Raw genomic sequence first — 16,294 nt, forward strand, 5'->3', positions numbered from 1 at the left:
CCCTTCAAAACTTCCACATGGTCACAGGCCTAATAATAACTGCTTTCAACGCCACAGAGATAGTGGTGGATTCTGCTCATAACTTACTTTCTTGTAAGCAGAGGATGAAAAGAAGACACTACAGTTTATTGAACTCTTCATTCTATACTAAAGTGATGTTTATGTGTGTAATACAAAAACCAGAGGACCTTATGTGTCGGCAGGGATATAAGACTCAATAGTATTTACAAATTTGCCACTGGCAAACTAGATTACCCATATCCAGACACATATATTGTGTATTTAAAACGTAACTTTTATTTTTGTGGCTATTAATAATGCCAAAATTGATGGCAGATTTGGGTGCTCAAACTAATACAATAGTTAAAAACACAGTGTCACACATACTCATAGTTGTAGCCAGGCTGAATGGACTAGTGATGTGTCTATTGAAGTACTGTAGATGGTTGTTGTACTTGTGGCTGTGCTATCTGAGTCGCCGCAGGGTATCCCTCTCTGATTGTAGTCACTCACTCCTGTGTCAATATCAGTTGCAGTAAAAATGTGACAGTCACTTATTTTACAACTCTGTCGTGGCTAGAGGTCAAGTAAGTGACGACCTCTGTGACACATGTGTAGGGGATATTGCAACTGAGAGTACTTGTTGCATATGATAGCCACTGTGCCAACTCAAGATTACTGTCTCAGACTGGGAGCTAATCCTAATACTGTGTTGCTATCTTATAAGGAATCACAGCTGCAGACTGTGAATATAAATTCCCATTCATCCACACGGTAGTGCTAGAATACTCCCAGATCTCTGTTTAGGCACAATCAGCAGACTCAGTCACAGCTCACTTTATAATTGGTTCTGTAGCACACATACACACTTAGATCCCTAGTGAACTCAACTGTGCAAATTAAACCCTGGCTGCCTAGAGAGTGAAACACTGCTAGTTAAAAAGTTAGCTATATTAGCCCCCCGACATGTTTCGCCAGGTATACTGGCTTCATCAGGGGTCTGGGCTAATAGTAAATGCGGCGAGATACCGCCGAGTATATAAGGACTAAGCTCCTCCCATTGAGTCCGTCGCTAGCCAATAAAGATTAGAGAGTAGAGATTGACCTCCCATTCTGTGGATCGTGATAGGCTTATCCCTTTTGTGGATCGTTATAGGCTTATCCCTATGAGTGACAGGTGGGCGTGTGAGTAGAGAGGCTATGATTCAGGAGGATCGAGCCTCCCCCTCATGTCTGCTGTATAGCGGGGAGGGATCGTCGGCACGCCCACAGAGTAGGCGGATCCCATTATGTCACATGTCTGTTCGCGCGGTCAGCTGACCAACAGCTGTTTATGTCACGTGATCGCGTCATGTGATTGGTCTCCGCGCATGTCATCTATCTTACACTCATTCCACAGGAGATATCGATGTTTCACAGATAATGTTAAGCTGGTAAACTCCTGTCCACTTCTTCTGATTACTACACCTTTTATTAATTTTCTCCTTCTGGAGTATTATTATGTTCGAAAAGACGGCACATACAGGACTTCACTGCTAGCCGTGGTGATTTTTTCATTACGGACCCTGCCTGTATGGGCTTATATGTATATAAAAGCATGGCATATTCAGCATTTCACTGATAGTCGTAGCGATCCTCCTATGATAGATCTCGTTTGCATAGGCTAAAGGAATTTCCTCTCCCCATTATATACTCCTTCAAGAATAGGTCAGATATCCCTTATGTGTGACTATATGCATTCTTGTCACATCATATAAATATATAGGCAATTTGAGCACACTCTATGGGTGTCCAGTAAAAACAACATTCTTCATATACAATCGGATCTGACATGCCTATCGTAGACATATTCTATAGGTGTGTAGAGTATAACTTTAGTAATTTCAATATCTCATTGATCCCCATACCAAACCAGCTCTGCTGCATCCACTTTATATACTTTATAGTATTTTGTCATTATAGCGCTACATGTTCACACCCACCCATTCCTATACATCACCCCCTATTTAAAAATGAAGTGGACAGGAGTTTACCAGCTTAACATTATCTGTGAAACATCGATATCTCCTGTGGAATGAGTGTAAGATAGATGACATGCGCGGAGACCAATCACATGACGCGATCACGTGACATAAACAGCTGTTGGTCAGCTGACCGCGCAAACAGACATGTGACATAATGGGATCCACCTACTCTGTGGGCGTGCCGACGATCCCTCCCCGCTATACAGCAGACATGAGGGGGGAGGCTCGATCCTCCTGAATCATAGCCTTTCTACTCACACGCCCACCTGTCACTCATAGGGATAAGCCTATAACGATCCACAAAAGGGATAAGCCTATCACGATCCACAGAATGGGAGGTCAATCTCTACTCTCTATCTTTATTGGCTAGCGACGGACTCAATGGGAGGAGCTTAGTCCTTATATACTCGGCGGTATCTCGCCGCGTTTACTATTAGCCCAGACCCCTGATGAAGCCAGTATACCTGGCAAAACATGTCGGGGGGCTAATATAGCTAACTTTTTAACTAGCAGTGTTTCACTCTCTAGGCAGCCAGGGTTTAATTTGCACAGTTGAGTTCACTAGGGATCTAAGTGTGTATGTGTGCTACAGAACCAATTATAAAGTGAGCTGTGACTGAGTCTGCTGATTGTGCCTAAACAGAGATCTGGGAGTATTCTAGCACTACCGTGTGGATGAATGGGAATTTATATTCACAGTCTGCAGCTGTGATTCCTTATAAGATAGCAACACAGTATTAGGATTAGCTCCCAGTCTGAGACAGTAATCTTGAGTTGGCACAGTGGCTATCATATGCAACAAGTACTCTCAGTTGCAATATCCCCTACACATGTGTCACAGAGGTCGTCACTTACTTGACCTCTAGCCACGACAGAGTTGTAAAATAAGTGACTGTCACATTTTTACTGCAACTGATATTGACACAGAAGTGAGTGACTACAATCAGAGAGGGATACCCTGCGGCGACTCAGATAGCACAGCCACAAGTACAACAACCATCTACAGTACTTCAATAGACACATCACTAGTCCATTCAGCCTGGCTACAACTATGAGTATGTGTGACACTGTGTTTTTAACTATTGTATTAGTTTGAGCACCCAAATCTGCCATCAATTTTGGCATTATTAATAGCCACAAAAATAAAAGTTACGTTTTAAATACACAATATATGTGTCTGGATATGGGTAATCTAGTTTGCCAGTGGCAAATTTGTAAATACTATTGAGTCTTATATCCCTGCCGACACATAAGGTCCTCTGGTTTTTGTATTATATTTGTTAGCTAGGGGTTTATCCCCCATTTTTTGGACCCTGGAGCACAACTCCCTCGTGATATCTTTCCCTCCTCCATTTGGAGGGTAGATATTTGTATGCATATTGATATCGTAACCCTTCCTTGCTATTTCCTAACTCCTTGGTCATAGCAGCACCTAATAGCCCAGTTTTCTTATCTCTTATTGGAGTGTTATATTGTGCCACACAGTCTATGTGTTATGGCAGGATTCCTATCACAAGCTCTGAACTTAGAAAGCATAACCCAACAAGCCACCCAAGTGTTCTCCACGGAGGACCTACCCATAAGTCAAAGTAATATCCATCTAGCATTCAACGATATATATAAAACCTATAAACAATACATTAGAGCAAGTTGGGAAGTTGTGAGCTTCGAAACCTATCTAAGTCAAAAATTGGTCTACAGGGGTCTCCGTATACAGATAAATCCCAATTCACATCAGGGGGATCCTGAATTCTTAAGAGGATGGCAGACCGTTTTAACGGATAATTCTTTACGCATGATAGAATATCTGCATGCATATGAAAAAAACCATCTCCTCAAACTACAGGAGAAATTACAAAAAGAAATACAGGAGATACAAGTATTTAACCAACATCCGGATTTTGTGAGTCTAGAAAATAAACTTCAGAAATATATAGATACCCTTGTTAAAGACATAAAAGAAAAGAAGCATCAAAAATATTTGAGGGACAGGAAAGACTTCGAAACAGGCCAAGTATACCGACAGGGAACCAGTCAGAAGCGTAATAAAAGCTACACTCCTAGACCACTTTATACAGATATCTCTGAATCCGACTATTCCAGTACAGAAGATCCAACTACAACTCAGTCTCCTCGCACAGGAGGGACCAAACGCAAAAACTACAGGAATCGTAGGTCCCCTCGCAATAAGAGAACCACTAAAAATAGAGATAATTTCTCCAGTAATCAGATAACACAATGTACGGGTACAAACAATCCTCCAGTGTCCACCAGCACAATCACTGGTACACAGCCATCCACTTCCTTCTCTCCATCACCATCAGTCACTCAACAATACCTTCCCAGTACTACGAACATATTATCCAAAAATATGGATTTCAGGAGAATTACGGAACCACAACGCACAATTGCCCCTCCAGTTCAACCACCCCCTTCCAACACACAGACCTCGATTCTACCGCACCTAACCACTGTATCTCTTCCTTCTCCTTTTTTAGGAGCACAGGTCCCGAACATACAACTAAGGGACCGAGAGAAATGGGGATACAACGGGAAATGAATAGCCCCGCTGTATCAAATCCCCCCAATAATCTTATCATTAATCTCTCATCGAAAACACTAACACCTTCCACTATTTCGCTCTTACAAAAAGGCCTCACATTCACGCCTACACCTTTGAGCGACAAATTTCTATGGATCAAAGATGTCAACCTATTTGCACGCAAGCTAGCTCTTCACAAAATGCACAAAGAAGAAGACACGGATAAGAAGAGACTCAAATAAAGAGAGACACAAGCACTAGAAGCTTTGCTCACTCTGGAGGAAGAAAACAATTCGGGCCCCCCCCCCAGCGAGGGCACCATTCACAGATATGAAACCACGATCTAAACATACCCCTTCATTCTCTAAATATCGTAACATTGAGACCTTCGTACAACTGGTTACTAATGACATTGAAAAATTAAAAATGGATAAAAAACAACAGTTCCAAAATCTTAGTACGGAAGAAATTGCGGCCATGGAGGAATTAAGAGCGGACTTTGATTTAACAGTGAAACCCTCTGATAAGGGGGGCAACACAGTTATCATGGACACAAAAGATTACGTAGACATGGTCTATAGACTCCTGTCGGATAGACATACTTATGAAGTTCTTCAGACGGACCCCACACAAGAGTATGTGAAAGAACTAAACAAATTACTAACAGACGCAGTTACGGCCAATCTGCTTAGTATGGACGAATATAAGGCCCTCTTCAATGCACACCCCACGATTGCGACATTCTACGCCCTACCTAAGGTGCACAAAGGGCGCCTGCCCATCCCAGGCAGACTAATCGTGTCGGGGTGTGATTGCCTTACACAATCTTGCAGTGAATACGTCGACAGAATGCTGCAGCCTTTTGTGTCTGCGCTCCCTTCCTACCTACAAGACACTAAAGATACCATCATGAAAGTTCAGGAGTTGACACTGACCCCACAGACTATGATAGCCAGTCTCGACGTGGAATCGTTGTATAGTAACATTGACCATGATCTGGGGCTGAAAGCTGTGGAATATTTCCTGAACACGAAGGGAGTGCAGTTTAGGGAACACAATAAATTTTTACTGAAACTTCTACACTTCATACTTACCAGGAATTATTTTCTATTTAAGGGGTCCTTCTACCACCAGGTTAGGGGGACCGCAATGGGGGCGACTTGTGCGCCCTCATATGCGAACCTCTTTCTTGGTTGGTGGGAGGATACCACTGTGTTTTCTGACGAACTATCTCACTACACCCAGTATATTTTATACTGGGGCAGATATATCGACGACGTACTGATCCTTGGGAAGGTGACAAGTCACTTTTCTGTGACTTTGTCGACCAGCTGAATCACAACCATATAGGGATGAAGTTTACTTCAGAAATCCATGAGAGTCAAATTAATTTTTTGGACCTGACCCTCTACATAGACTCACAAGGTTTTCTTAGGACTGATATTTTTCGGAAACCCACCTCCACCAATAATCTTCTTGACTGGCAGAGCTGGCACCCCCCACCTCTAAAATCAGGGATACCCATAGGGCAATACCTGAGAGCCCGTAGGAACTGCTCTGACGATACCTTCTTTAAGAAGGAATGTGATAACCTGTATAGGAGATTTCGAAACAGGGGTTACCCCAAAAAATGCCTTTACAGGGCCTTTTCCTTCAATCCAGGAATCTAGGAAATCAACCACTGGATCTTATCCGTGCGGCTCCTGTTCCTTCTGCCACCTCATGCCGAAAACTAAGACTTTCTTGAATCCAGCCAACAACGAAGTTCTACATATCAGGCACTTCTTTAACTGCAAGAGCACAGCGGTTGTGTATGTAGCCCAATGTACTTGCCCACGCCTGTATGTTGGCAAAACTATACAACAACTGAGACGAAGAATCTCCAGTCACATAAGTTCAATCACGACAAACAAAGACACTCCAATCTCGAGACATATAAGACTCCATCATGGAGGACAAGCTAATACTCTCAGATTCTGGGCTATTGATCGGGTTCACACAGGACCACGTCAGGGTAATATTGATCGGAAACTTTTACAACTAGAGGCTAGATGGATACATCGCCTCAAATCCCTAAGCCCGATAGGCTTAAATGAAGGTTTTACCTTTGCAGCTTATTTGTGAGCACAATATGCATTCAATACAGCTATCCTACAGCTATAATTTTTCACATATGTCATACCAGTTTTGCTTAAACCTGTGGTCTCAGCTCTTTCCCATCACTGTCATCTGATTACTACACCTTTTATTAATTTTCTCCTTCTGGAGTGTTATTATGTTCGAAAAGACGGCACATACAGGACTTCACTGCTAGCCGTGGTGATTTTTTCATTACGGACCCTGCCTGTATGGGCTTATATGTATATAAAAGCATGGCATATTCAGCATTTCACTGATAGTCGTAGCGATCCTCCTATGATAGATCTCGTTTGCATAGGCTAAAGGAATTTCCTCTCCCCATTATATACTCCTTCAAGAATAGGTCAGATATCCCTTATGTGTGACTATATGCATTCTTGTCACATCATATAAATATATAGGCAATTTGAGCACACTCTATGGGTGTCCAGTAAAAACAACATTCTTCATATACAATCGGATCTGACATGCCTATCGTAGACATATTCTATAGGTGTGTAGAGTATAACTTTAGTAATTTCAATATCTCATTGATCCCCATACCAAACCAGCTCTGCTGCATCTACTTTATATACTTTATAGTATTTTGTCATTATAGCGCTACATGTTCACACCCACCCATTCCTATACATCACCCCCTATTTAAAAATGAAGTGTACAGGAGTTTACCAGCTTAACATTATCTGTGAAACATCGATATCTCCTGTGGAATGAGTGTAAGATAGATGACATGCGCGGAGATCAATCACATGACGCGATCACGTGACATAAACAGCTGTTGGTCAGCTGACCGCGCGAACAGACATGTGACATAATGGGATCCGCCTACTCTGTGGGCGTGCCGACGATCCCTCCCCGCTATACAGCAGACATGAGGGGGGAGGCTCGATCCTCCTGAATCATAGCCTCTCTACTCACACGCCCACCTGTCACTCATAGGGATAAGCCTATAACGATCCACAAAAGGGATAAGCCTATCACGATCCACAGAATGGGAGGTCAATCTCTACTCTCTATCTTTATTGGCTAGCGACGGACTCAATGGGAGGAGCTTAGTCCTTATATACTCGGCGGTATCTTGCCGCATTTACTATTAGCCCAGACCCCTGATGAAGCCAGTATACCTGGCAAAACATGTCGGGGGGCTAATATAGCTAACTTTTTAACTAGCAGTGTTTCACTCTCTAGGCAGCCAGGGTTTAATTTGCACAGTTGAGTTCACTAGGGATCTAAGTGTGTATGTGTGCTACAGAACCAATTATAAAGTGAGCTGTGACTGAGTCTGCTGATTGTGCCTAAACAGAGATCTGGGAGTATTCTAGCACTACCGTGTGGATGAATGGGAATTTATATTCACAGTCTGCAGCTGTGATTCCTTATAAGATAGCAACACAGTATTAGGATTAGCTCCCAGTCTGAGACAGTAATCTTGAGTTGGCACAGTGGCTATCATATGCAACAAGTACTCTCAGTTGCAATATCCCCTACACATGTGTCACAGAGGTCGTCACTTACTTGACCTCTAGCCACGACAGAGTTGTAAAATAAGTGACTGTCACATTTTTACTGCAACTGATATTGACACAGGAGTGAGTGACTACAATCAGAGAGGGATACCCTGCGGCGACTCAGATAGCACAGCCACAAGTACAACAACCATCTACAGTACTTCAATAGACACATCACTAGTCCATTCAGCCTGGCTACAACTATGAGTATGTGTGACACTGTGTTTTTAACTATTGTATTAGTTTGAGCACCCAAATCTGCCATCAATTTTGGCATTATTAATAGCCACAAAAATAAAAGTTACGTTTTAAATACACAATATATGTGTCTGGATATGGGTAATCTAGTTTGCCAGTGGCAAATTTGTAAATACTGTTGATGTTTATGTGTGCACGCTACTGCATACAGAAATGTGGCATATGGCTAGAGAAACTGTTGTATCTAATCAAAAAGTTTCTACTTTGTGTAATATATATTTTTAAATATATGCACGGTATATATATATTATATATATATATATATATATATATACAGGCGGTCCCCTACTTAGTTACAAACGGACCTATGGATATTGGTAATTTATTGTACTTTAGTCCTAGGCTACAATGATCAGCTGTAACAGTTATCACAGGAGTCTGTAATGAAGATTTATCGTTAATTCCGGTTCTTATGACAACCCAACATTTTTAAAATCCAATTGTCACAGAGACCAAAAAAGTTCTGGCTGGGATTACAATGATAAAATATACAGTTCTGACTTACATACAAATTCAACTTAAGAACAAACCTTCAGACCCTATCTTGTATGTAACCCGGGGACTGCCTGTGTGTATATATATATATATATATATATATATATATGTGTATATATATATATATATATATATATGAGCACAGACCTACAATGTTTACTTCGCTGCATCTAAAAGTTCCAAAAAATAGTTCATTTGAACTTGACTTTTAATTGATGGTCCAAGCCTTGAACATGAGGCAAAAATAAATGGTATTATTAGTATATTAACCATCGGAATCACAAGATACTGAAAAATAGGGTTTAGCTTTGAATACTCTAATAGAGCACAATGTGTCTAGGGCAGGCCTGCTAGACATAACATTTCACGCTACTTACAGTCTCATGATTATCCAAGAGAAAACTTGTCCTTATGTGACCAATGCAACTGTCTTTGCCAAATGTATTTTTGTCAATACTGCCATCTGTTGGCATTGCAGAAAATGTAAAAAAAAAGTATAAACCAAAGGAGCACAAAGGATTATTTTGTCTACAGGTAAATCAATAAATAAATAAACACGCTCATATTAGTATATGCATAATTATGTTATAAATATATACTATATAAAATATTATACTAGAGGAAAGGGGGAATTAATAGTGGGGGCATTCTGGATGAAATGGGGAATTATTAATGGGGCTAACTGGACGAAAGGGGGCATTAATAATGGGGCATACAGGAGGAAAGGGGGCATTATTAATGGGGACATGCTGAAGGAAAGGGGCAATAATATTGGGGGGCATGTTGGAGGAAAGGTGGTATTATTAATGGGTGTATGCTGGAGGAAAGGGGGCATTATTAACAGTGGCATGCTGAAGGAAAGTCGTCATTATTTTTTGGGTTATGCTGAAGGTAAGGAAGCATTTTTAATGGGATCATACTAGAGGAAATGGGGCATTATAATGGGGACATGCTGAAGAAAAGGGATGAAAGGAACATTGGATGAAAGGAACATTCTTAACAGTACGGCACGCTGTAGAAAATGGGGCATTATGAACAGGGGGGCATGCTGGCATTATTAATGAGGATTGCTGGAGGAATTATTAGCAAGGGGTCATGCTACATAAAAGGGGATGATATAATCAGGTTATCCTGTAGGAAAAGGGATAATATAAGCAGGTGGCTAGGGTGGGGCCTGCACCAGCCATGGGAAGCAAGGAAGACTAAAAAAATAAAAAAATTTTAACCTTTCCTCTGAAATCCTCCATACCACCAGTGATTTTGTGCTTTGTACCCTCTATAAATCTAGGGCATGCTTTTGTATGGACTGGCTCCCAGAACTGGAGCTTTAGCGTTGTCTGATTGACTTTTCTTGCTGTTATTAAATCTATGATCTTTAAGTAAAGCCAGGTCCTGCTTAACAAGGAATATTGTATAGCTAATATAAAATACTAACCATGACTTACAAAGCTGTCCATAACCTGTCCCCTTGATATATCTCATAACTCATCGACCATTACTGTCCCATGCATAATATTTGTTTCTCACAATATCTTCAGCATCATGCTATTACCATCCTCTATTCTCACAATCATATCCAGGCTTTCTCCCTTGCATCCCCCATATTCTGGAACTTTCGACCAAAACATGGCAGACTGTCCCTCACCTTCCAATCCTTCAAATGCAATCTGAAAACCCATTTGTTTAGGGTTGTCTACAACACACAATAACTGTTCTGCTCCCTTAGCACCTCCTTCCACTTGTTTCCTGATCACTGTAAATTTTTTATTTGTATTTGCATTTGTTCTTGTCTTAATGCAATGTATGTGAACCCCTTACTGATTGTACAGCACCATGGAAGTAATGGTGCTCTATAAATAAATAAATAATAATAATAAGAGGGACTCTTCTAGTTTTTCTCCCCTTAGAACATATTTCGCATGCAAATAATTAGTCTCCATGTGCATAACCTTTGTCACGGTTACACCCGCGATCCTCGGTACGGATTGAGGGTGTACCCGTGCCTGCTGCCGCGGTCCCTGCTCCCCCAGCTCTCACTTACCTCTCCAGGCTCCGGCCTGCACTCTTGCTCCCAGCGTGTAGGCCGCATGCTGCTTCCATGCAGTCGCGTGCTCCTGCCACTAGAGGGAGCGCGCGCGGACTTCTCCCAGCCTTAAAGGGCCAGCGTCCTCCTTATTGGCTCTGGCATTCCAGGCTCGGCTATATAGCCTGGCGACTCCCAGCATCCCCTGCCGGATCTTCAGCTCATTCTACTGAGGAGAAAGCCTTCTTGAGCGTTTCCAGACGTCTCTGATTCCCCGTGTTCCCGAGCGTTTCCAGACGCCTCTGTGTATTCTGCTATTCCCGTGTTCCTGGTTTCTTGTGTTCCCTTGTTCCATGTTATCCTGCCCGTGGTCCTGCCTGCCTTCCCGTGGTCCTGCCTGCCTGCCTTCCCGTGGTCCTGCCTGCCTGCCTTCCCGTGGTCCTGCCTGCCTGCCTGCCTTCCCGTGGTCCTGCCTGCCTGCCTTCCCGTGGTCCTGCCTGCCTGCCTTCCCGTGGTCCTGCCTGCCTGCCTTCCCGTGGTCCTGCCTGCCTGCCTTCCCGTGGTCCTGCCTGCCTTCCCATGGTCCCCGTGTCCCTACCTTGGCTGCCACCGTGGGCCTAGTCGCACCCGTGGAGCGACCTGGTGACTCCCGCCGCAGCAAGACCATCCCGCTTTGCGGCGGGCTCTGGCGAAGACCAGGAGTTCACTTAGACTCCGCTCCCGGGTGCGGCTAAGGTTGTTATCTCCCGCGGTGGTCCAGGGAGTCCACTCACTTAGTCCTAAGGGACAATTCCCCATAGACTGTGACAACCTTACATTTATCCACAATGAACCTTTGCCTAGTGGGTGCCCGAACACTAAGTGGGGGAGGGGGGGCAGGAAGGGTTATCGTTAGACAGGCATCATTGGCCAGGAGCTGTGTCCTATGTCAGATTTATCATAGTGGCTTAGACAGCTTGATAAATCTGGCATATGAGTTGCTAAAGGATATTTACCATCAGATTGACTAATGGGAAAATAGTCCTACTCACATGTCCCTTAGAATTTCTTCTGCAAGAAACATATTATAATCCAGAAAAGCACAATTTTGCAACAGAAGAGCTTTTAACTTTATGGATGATATAAGCCAGCCCGCCTCAGACTCATTTACATAATTTTTAGAACTTTTTGGGAAAAAATTGCACCGTTCTGGATTGTAATAAAAGAAGCTTCATGCAGAAGAAATCCTAAGGAACATGTGAGTGGGACTAGTCTATCATCAGTCAATGGGGGAGATTTACTTACCCGTCCAACTAAGTTCACCTAAAGTGCATTGTCTGACAATAACTAAGATCATGCGCATGTGTCGCTTCCCCGTTCTGGTCTGCCCGAGTTCACCTTCTTCTTCCTTGTGCATGTAAGTGCATTGTCTTGCAACACAATTTGACACTTATTCCGAATCAATCGGATCGCCCCCCTGATTTCTGTCGCACAAAAGCCATCTCAGCTGGACCACAATCCCAGCGCAAACCCCTGTTAAATACCTGGCAAAGCTGCCCAAGTCCTGAAAACGGCGAACAGTCCGACGAAAGTGTGATCCGCGAGCCTTAGCAAATAAGCCCCAATGTGATGGTAGATGTCCTTTAAGGTCTGCAGTGAATTTGTGACTTTTTTTGTTAAACAGTTGCAAAAAAGGGGCAGATTTAGGCTCAGCTAGTTCTAAACTATTTCCTACGCCAGGAGGGGACAGGTCTGGATTTGTGCCCAAATTTGTGACTTTTTAAGAAGTCACATGTCAAAAATCTGATAAATCTGGATTGCCCAGAAGAATTGTAAAGTGTAGGTAGACAAAAGTAGCTGTAAAGGCGCAATGTTATGGTCAACAATCAAATGCCAGAAAATTGGTATAATTGCAATGATACATTTCCACAGTATGTTCAAAACAGCGTGCAGGCTAATTCTTTAGACTAAACATCCCAGTTCAAATCAGATTGGAGCTTAGATGTTCCCATTTCTCAACAATTCCATCACCCTGCCACTAATCACAAAGATCTTTGTCATATTTCTTTCAAGAATTGTATCCTACCAAAAAAGATTTAATTCTTTATCCACTCTTGCCTTCAAAACTGCATCAATAACTTCTCAAACATTTGCCTTAAGATAATCCTGTTCTTATGTAGCTGACCGCCAACAAATTTGTTGATATACATCTAGTGTTTAGGGCTCCATGACCTGTCTTTAATCCATGATAATCACCAGGAAATTAAAATACCATAGAAGATTATAAAAAAACAACTTTTCCATTCATCAGAACATCAGTCATGACATAAGGGTCCTTATTTTTAATAAACATCAGATTTTAGTCACAGATCTCTGCAAGAAGAACCAGTACTTTTAAAAAAAGTTTGACAAATTGGACCGAATTGCTTTAGCCAATAAATTATTGAAAACTGTTTTCCAAGACCCAAACTTGTTTTGGAAAGCTATTGCATGTGTAACTAATGCATGACATAATGGGGCACATTTACTAAGGGTCCGCACACCGCATTTTCGTCGTGTTTCACGACTTTACCCTGAATTGCCCCGGGTTTTTGGTGCACGTGATTGGATTGTGGCGCATCGGCACCGACTTGCATGCAAAACAAATTGGGGGGAGCGTGGACGTCGGACAACCCGACTGATTTGGACAAACTGCAGAATTTAAAAAACGAAATTGTGTCGCAAGATCAGCACTCACATGCATCGGGAAGAAGAAGGTGGACTCCGGCGGACCTCAGCGGGGGAAAGCGACAGATGCAGGAAACTGGACGCACGATCTTATTGAATCACGGCAGACCCGAATCCTCATCGGACAATGCACAGCGGGGATCGCGATGTGATGGGTAAGTAAATATGCCCCAATTTTTATATTAAAATGATCATGTTTCTCTGTTTTGTGATGTGATCACATGATAGGGTTATTACAGCTAAGATCTTTTGCGCCACACTCTATGGGCTGTATCATTAACCCACTCCCTCCGAGTGTTCTGGCATTTGTAGGCCTACCTTGTTCACCCCTCTGAATACCGATAAGGCAGATAGCAGAGCTAGTTCTCAGCTGGGCCAAGAACCTTGACCCAGAGAAGTTTGAAAAACCAAAAGAGCCTGTACATTACAGTCATTCTATATTTTTTTAATATTATAATTTTTAAAATTTCCAAAAGTTACAAAGTTGGTCAGGGATAGGCTGTTTTATGCTAACATGGCAGATTATACATGATATGTTACCTTCTGAACTTTCCTCCAGTTTTTAGAATTATGATTGACAACCTGTAAAAAGCCGTTAAAATGTGCCTTATATTACAGTTCTTAAATGTCTGGAAGTACTCTGCAGAAAGTTACTACTGTCACTCATCATTTATCTGAAGACAGCTATGACAGATAGAAAAAAACAGACCCAACAAGACTATGCTCAAAGAATAACATCAACTAACAATTTTACCTCTTTGAGTGAATGATTTTGTCATATTTTCTTTTATACAGTATGCTGTATATACTGTATGCTGTCTATGTACTATATGTACATGATGTATATATACGGTAATAATCTGAATATATGATATCTATTGACTGTGTGTAAATGGGGTATGTATAAAGTATATGTGTATTTGATGTGTATATAACCAGCCCATGCCCCCCAGTATATAGCCAGCCCCCTTCCCTTCAGTATATAGCCAGCCAGCCCCTGCCCCAGTATAATTTTAATGGAGATAGTTCATTGCAAGTTTATGTATTGTTCAATAAAGGTCACAATACTACTAGTACTTTAAATTTGTTGTGACATGGCTTTAAGTATAGGAAGCATACACTTAATTCCATGTAATTTTTTTACAGAATCTCAGTGTGATTTTATAACATCACATTCACATGCTTTATATGTTACTAGTTTACAAGAAGCATTTTTGACATTGTAACAGGAATTTTAATAACTATTTCACGAAAATTAACTGAACCGGTTGCAGTTTTTCTTACAAAACATTCAAGGAACATTTTGCAGGACAATTTGTTATAAGAAGTGTCCTTTGTTATCTTTCTTGAATTAAAGTAATGGAGTGGCTTCTTGCCAAGTGTCCACCAAGAAGAAAATCTAAAAGCAGACAATACAATATATGTTCATAATGCAACATGGTGCCATGATAGGTTACACGGCAGATCATGTGAATCAAGTGCCTAAAAAAACGTTCCAGAACACTGGTTCAGTAATAATGCCATTCGGGCTAAGGTTGCTAAAATCTCATCTGAGATGACCCCTTTTTCAAAATAAGCCACTTAGCTCCAGACACACTTGGCAAAAAGCAGATTTTAAAGGAAAACCAGATATGTTGGGTAGATGAGTATAGAATGTCCACATAGTAGGCTCTATTCCACAAGAATGAATTGCTTATAGGTGGAATCCCCTATATGATTACTATTTGTTCTAAACAGTTCAGTATAATAGGTTTTTCTATGGAACTTGACTAGAAATGACTAGATACAATAAACAAGTTCAGAAAGACAATCATATAGTTTACAGTACATCTAAATATAATTTCCAGTTACATCATGTCTCCACATGCACTTCAAGTCATTAGGCTAACATAGGATACTGCAAAGCTGGATCAAAATTTTTACAATTGTACTTCTTGGCAATATATTTAGCTTTTGTATTTGTATATGTCACATGTTAAAAGAAAGAAAAAAACACAGTTGTTTTGTAAGACATTCCATGAATTTACAGTTATAAACAGGAAACGTCTCTTGTTATAAAAAACCTTTTAAACCTATAATATCCCAAATTCCAACTAAAGTTAAACATACCTTGTCAGACATAGAGAAAGAACCATATCCTTAGGATGTCTCCTAAACGTACAGAAGTCACATAAAATGACATAGTCTTTCGGCCTCCATTAATTCTTGGTTGCTCTTTAAACTCCAGGATAGAAGAATACCAAGCATCGGCTGTTGTTCTAATAAAAGCTAATTCCTAATTCCCTCAGATAAGCTTCGCTGCAGCTAAAGGCTGCTAAGGCTTTACTCATCTTATAAAAGACCTCTGAGTTGACTAAGGTAATGGCATTGAGAAGACAGTGATATAGCAAAGGTCAGGAAACCCCTAGAAAAGATTAAACCAAAATATTACTGCTCTAATCAAGAAAATTCAGCAAGAACAAAAGGGTGTTTTTTGGTTATACTGCAATCATCTTGTCTTGTCCAATCCTTCTTAATCTCATCCTGCAAATGCCCTTTTTTCGTTTTTGCATTTCCATGTGCGTTCCCTTTTTTTAAAAAATCCATACGTTTTTTTTTT

General features: G+C 41.4%; 1 protein-coding gene across 1 annotated transcript in view; it reads right to left on the reverse strand.

The window, feature by feature from the left end:
- The window catches only part of TRPM1 (transient receptor potential cation channel subfamily M member 1), a 144,364-nt gene extending 128,417 nt beyond the window's left edge, over window positions 1-15,947 (reverse strand). Inside the window, exon 1 of the mRNA XM_072148027.1 lies at window positions 15,805-15,947. Within this exon, the coding sequence (XP_072004128.1) occupies window positions 15,805-15,816 (12 nt within the window). The 5' untranslated portion in view covers window positions 15,817-15,947. The remainder of the gene's footprint in view (window positions 1-15,804) is intronic.
- Between the last annotated feature and the right edge of the window lie 347 nt (window positions 15,948-16,294).

This window comes from Engystomops pustulosus, chromosome 4 (genome assembly GCF_040894005.1).
Source record: "Engystomops pustulosus chromosome 4, aEngPut4.maternal, whole genome shotgun sequence".
Taxonomy (NCBI): domain Eukaryota; kingdom Metazoa; phylum Chordata; class Amphibia; order Anura; family Leptodactylidae; genus Engystomops; species Engystomops pustulosus.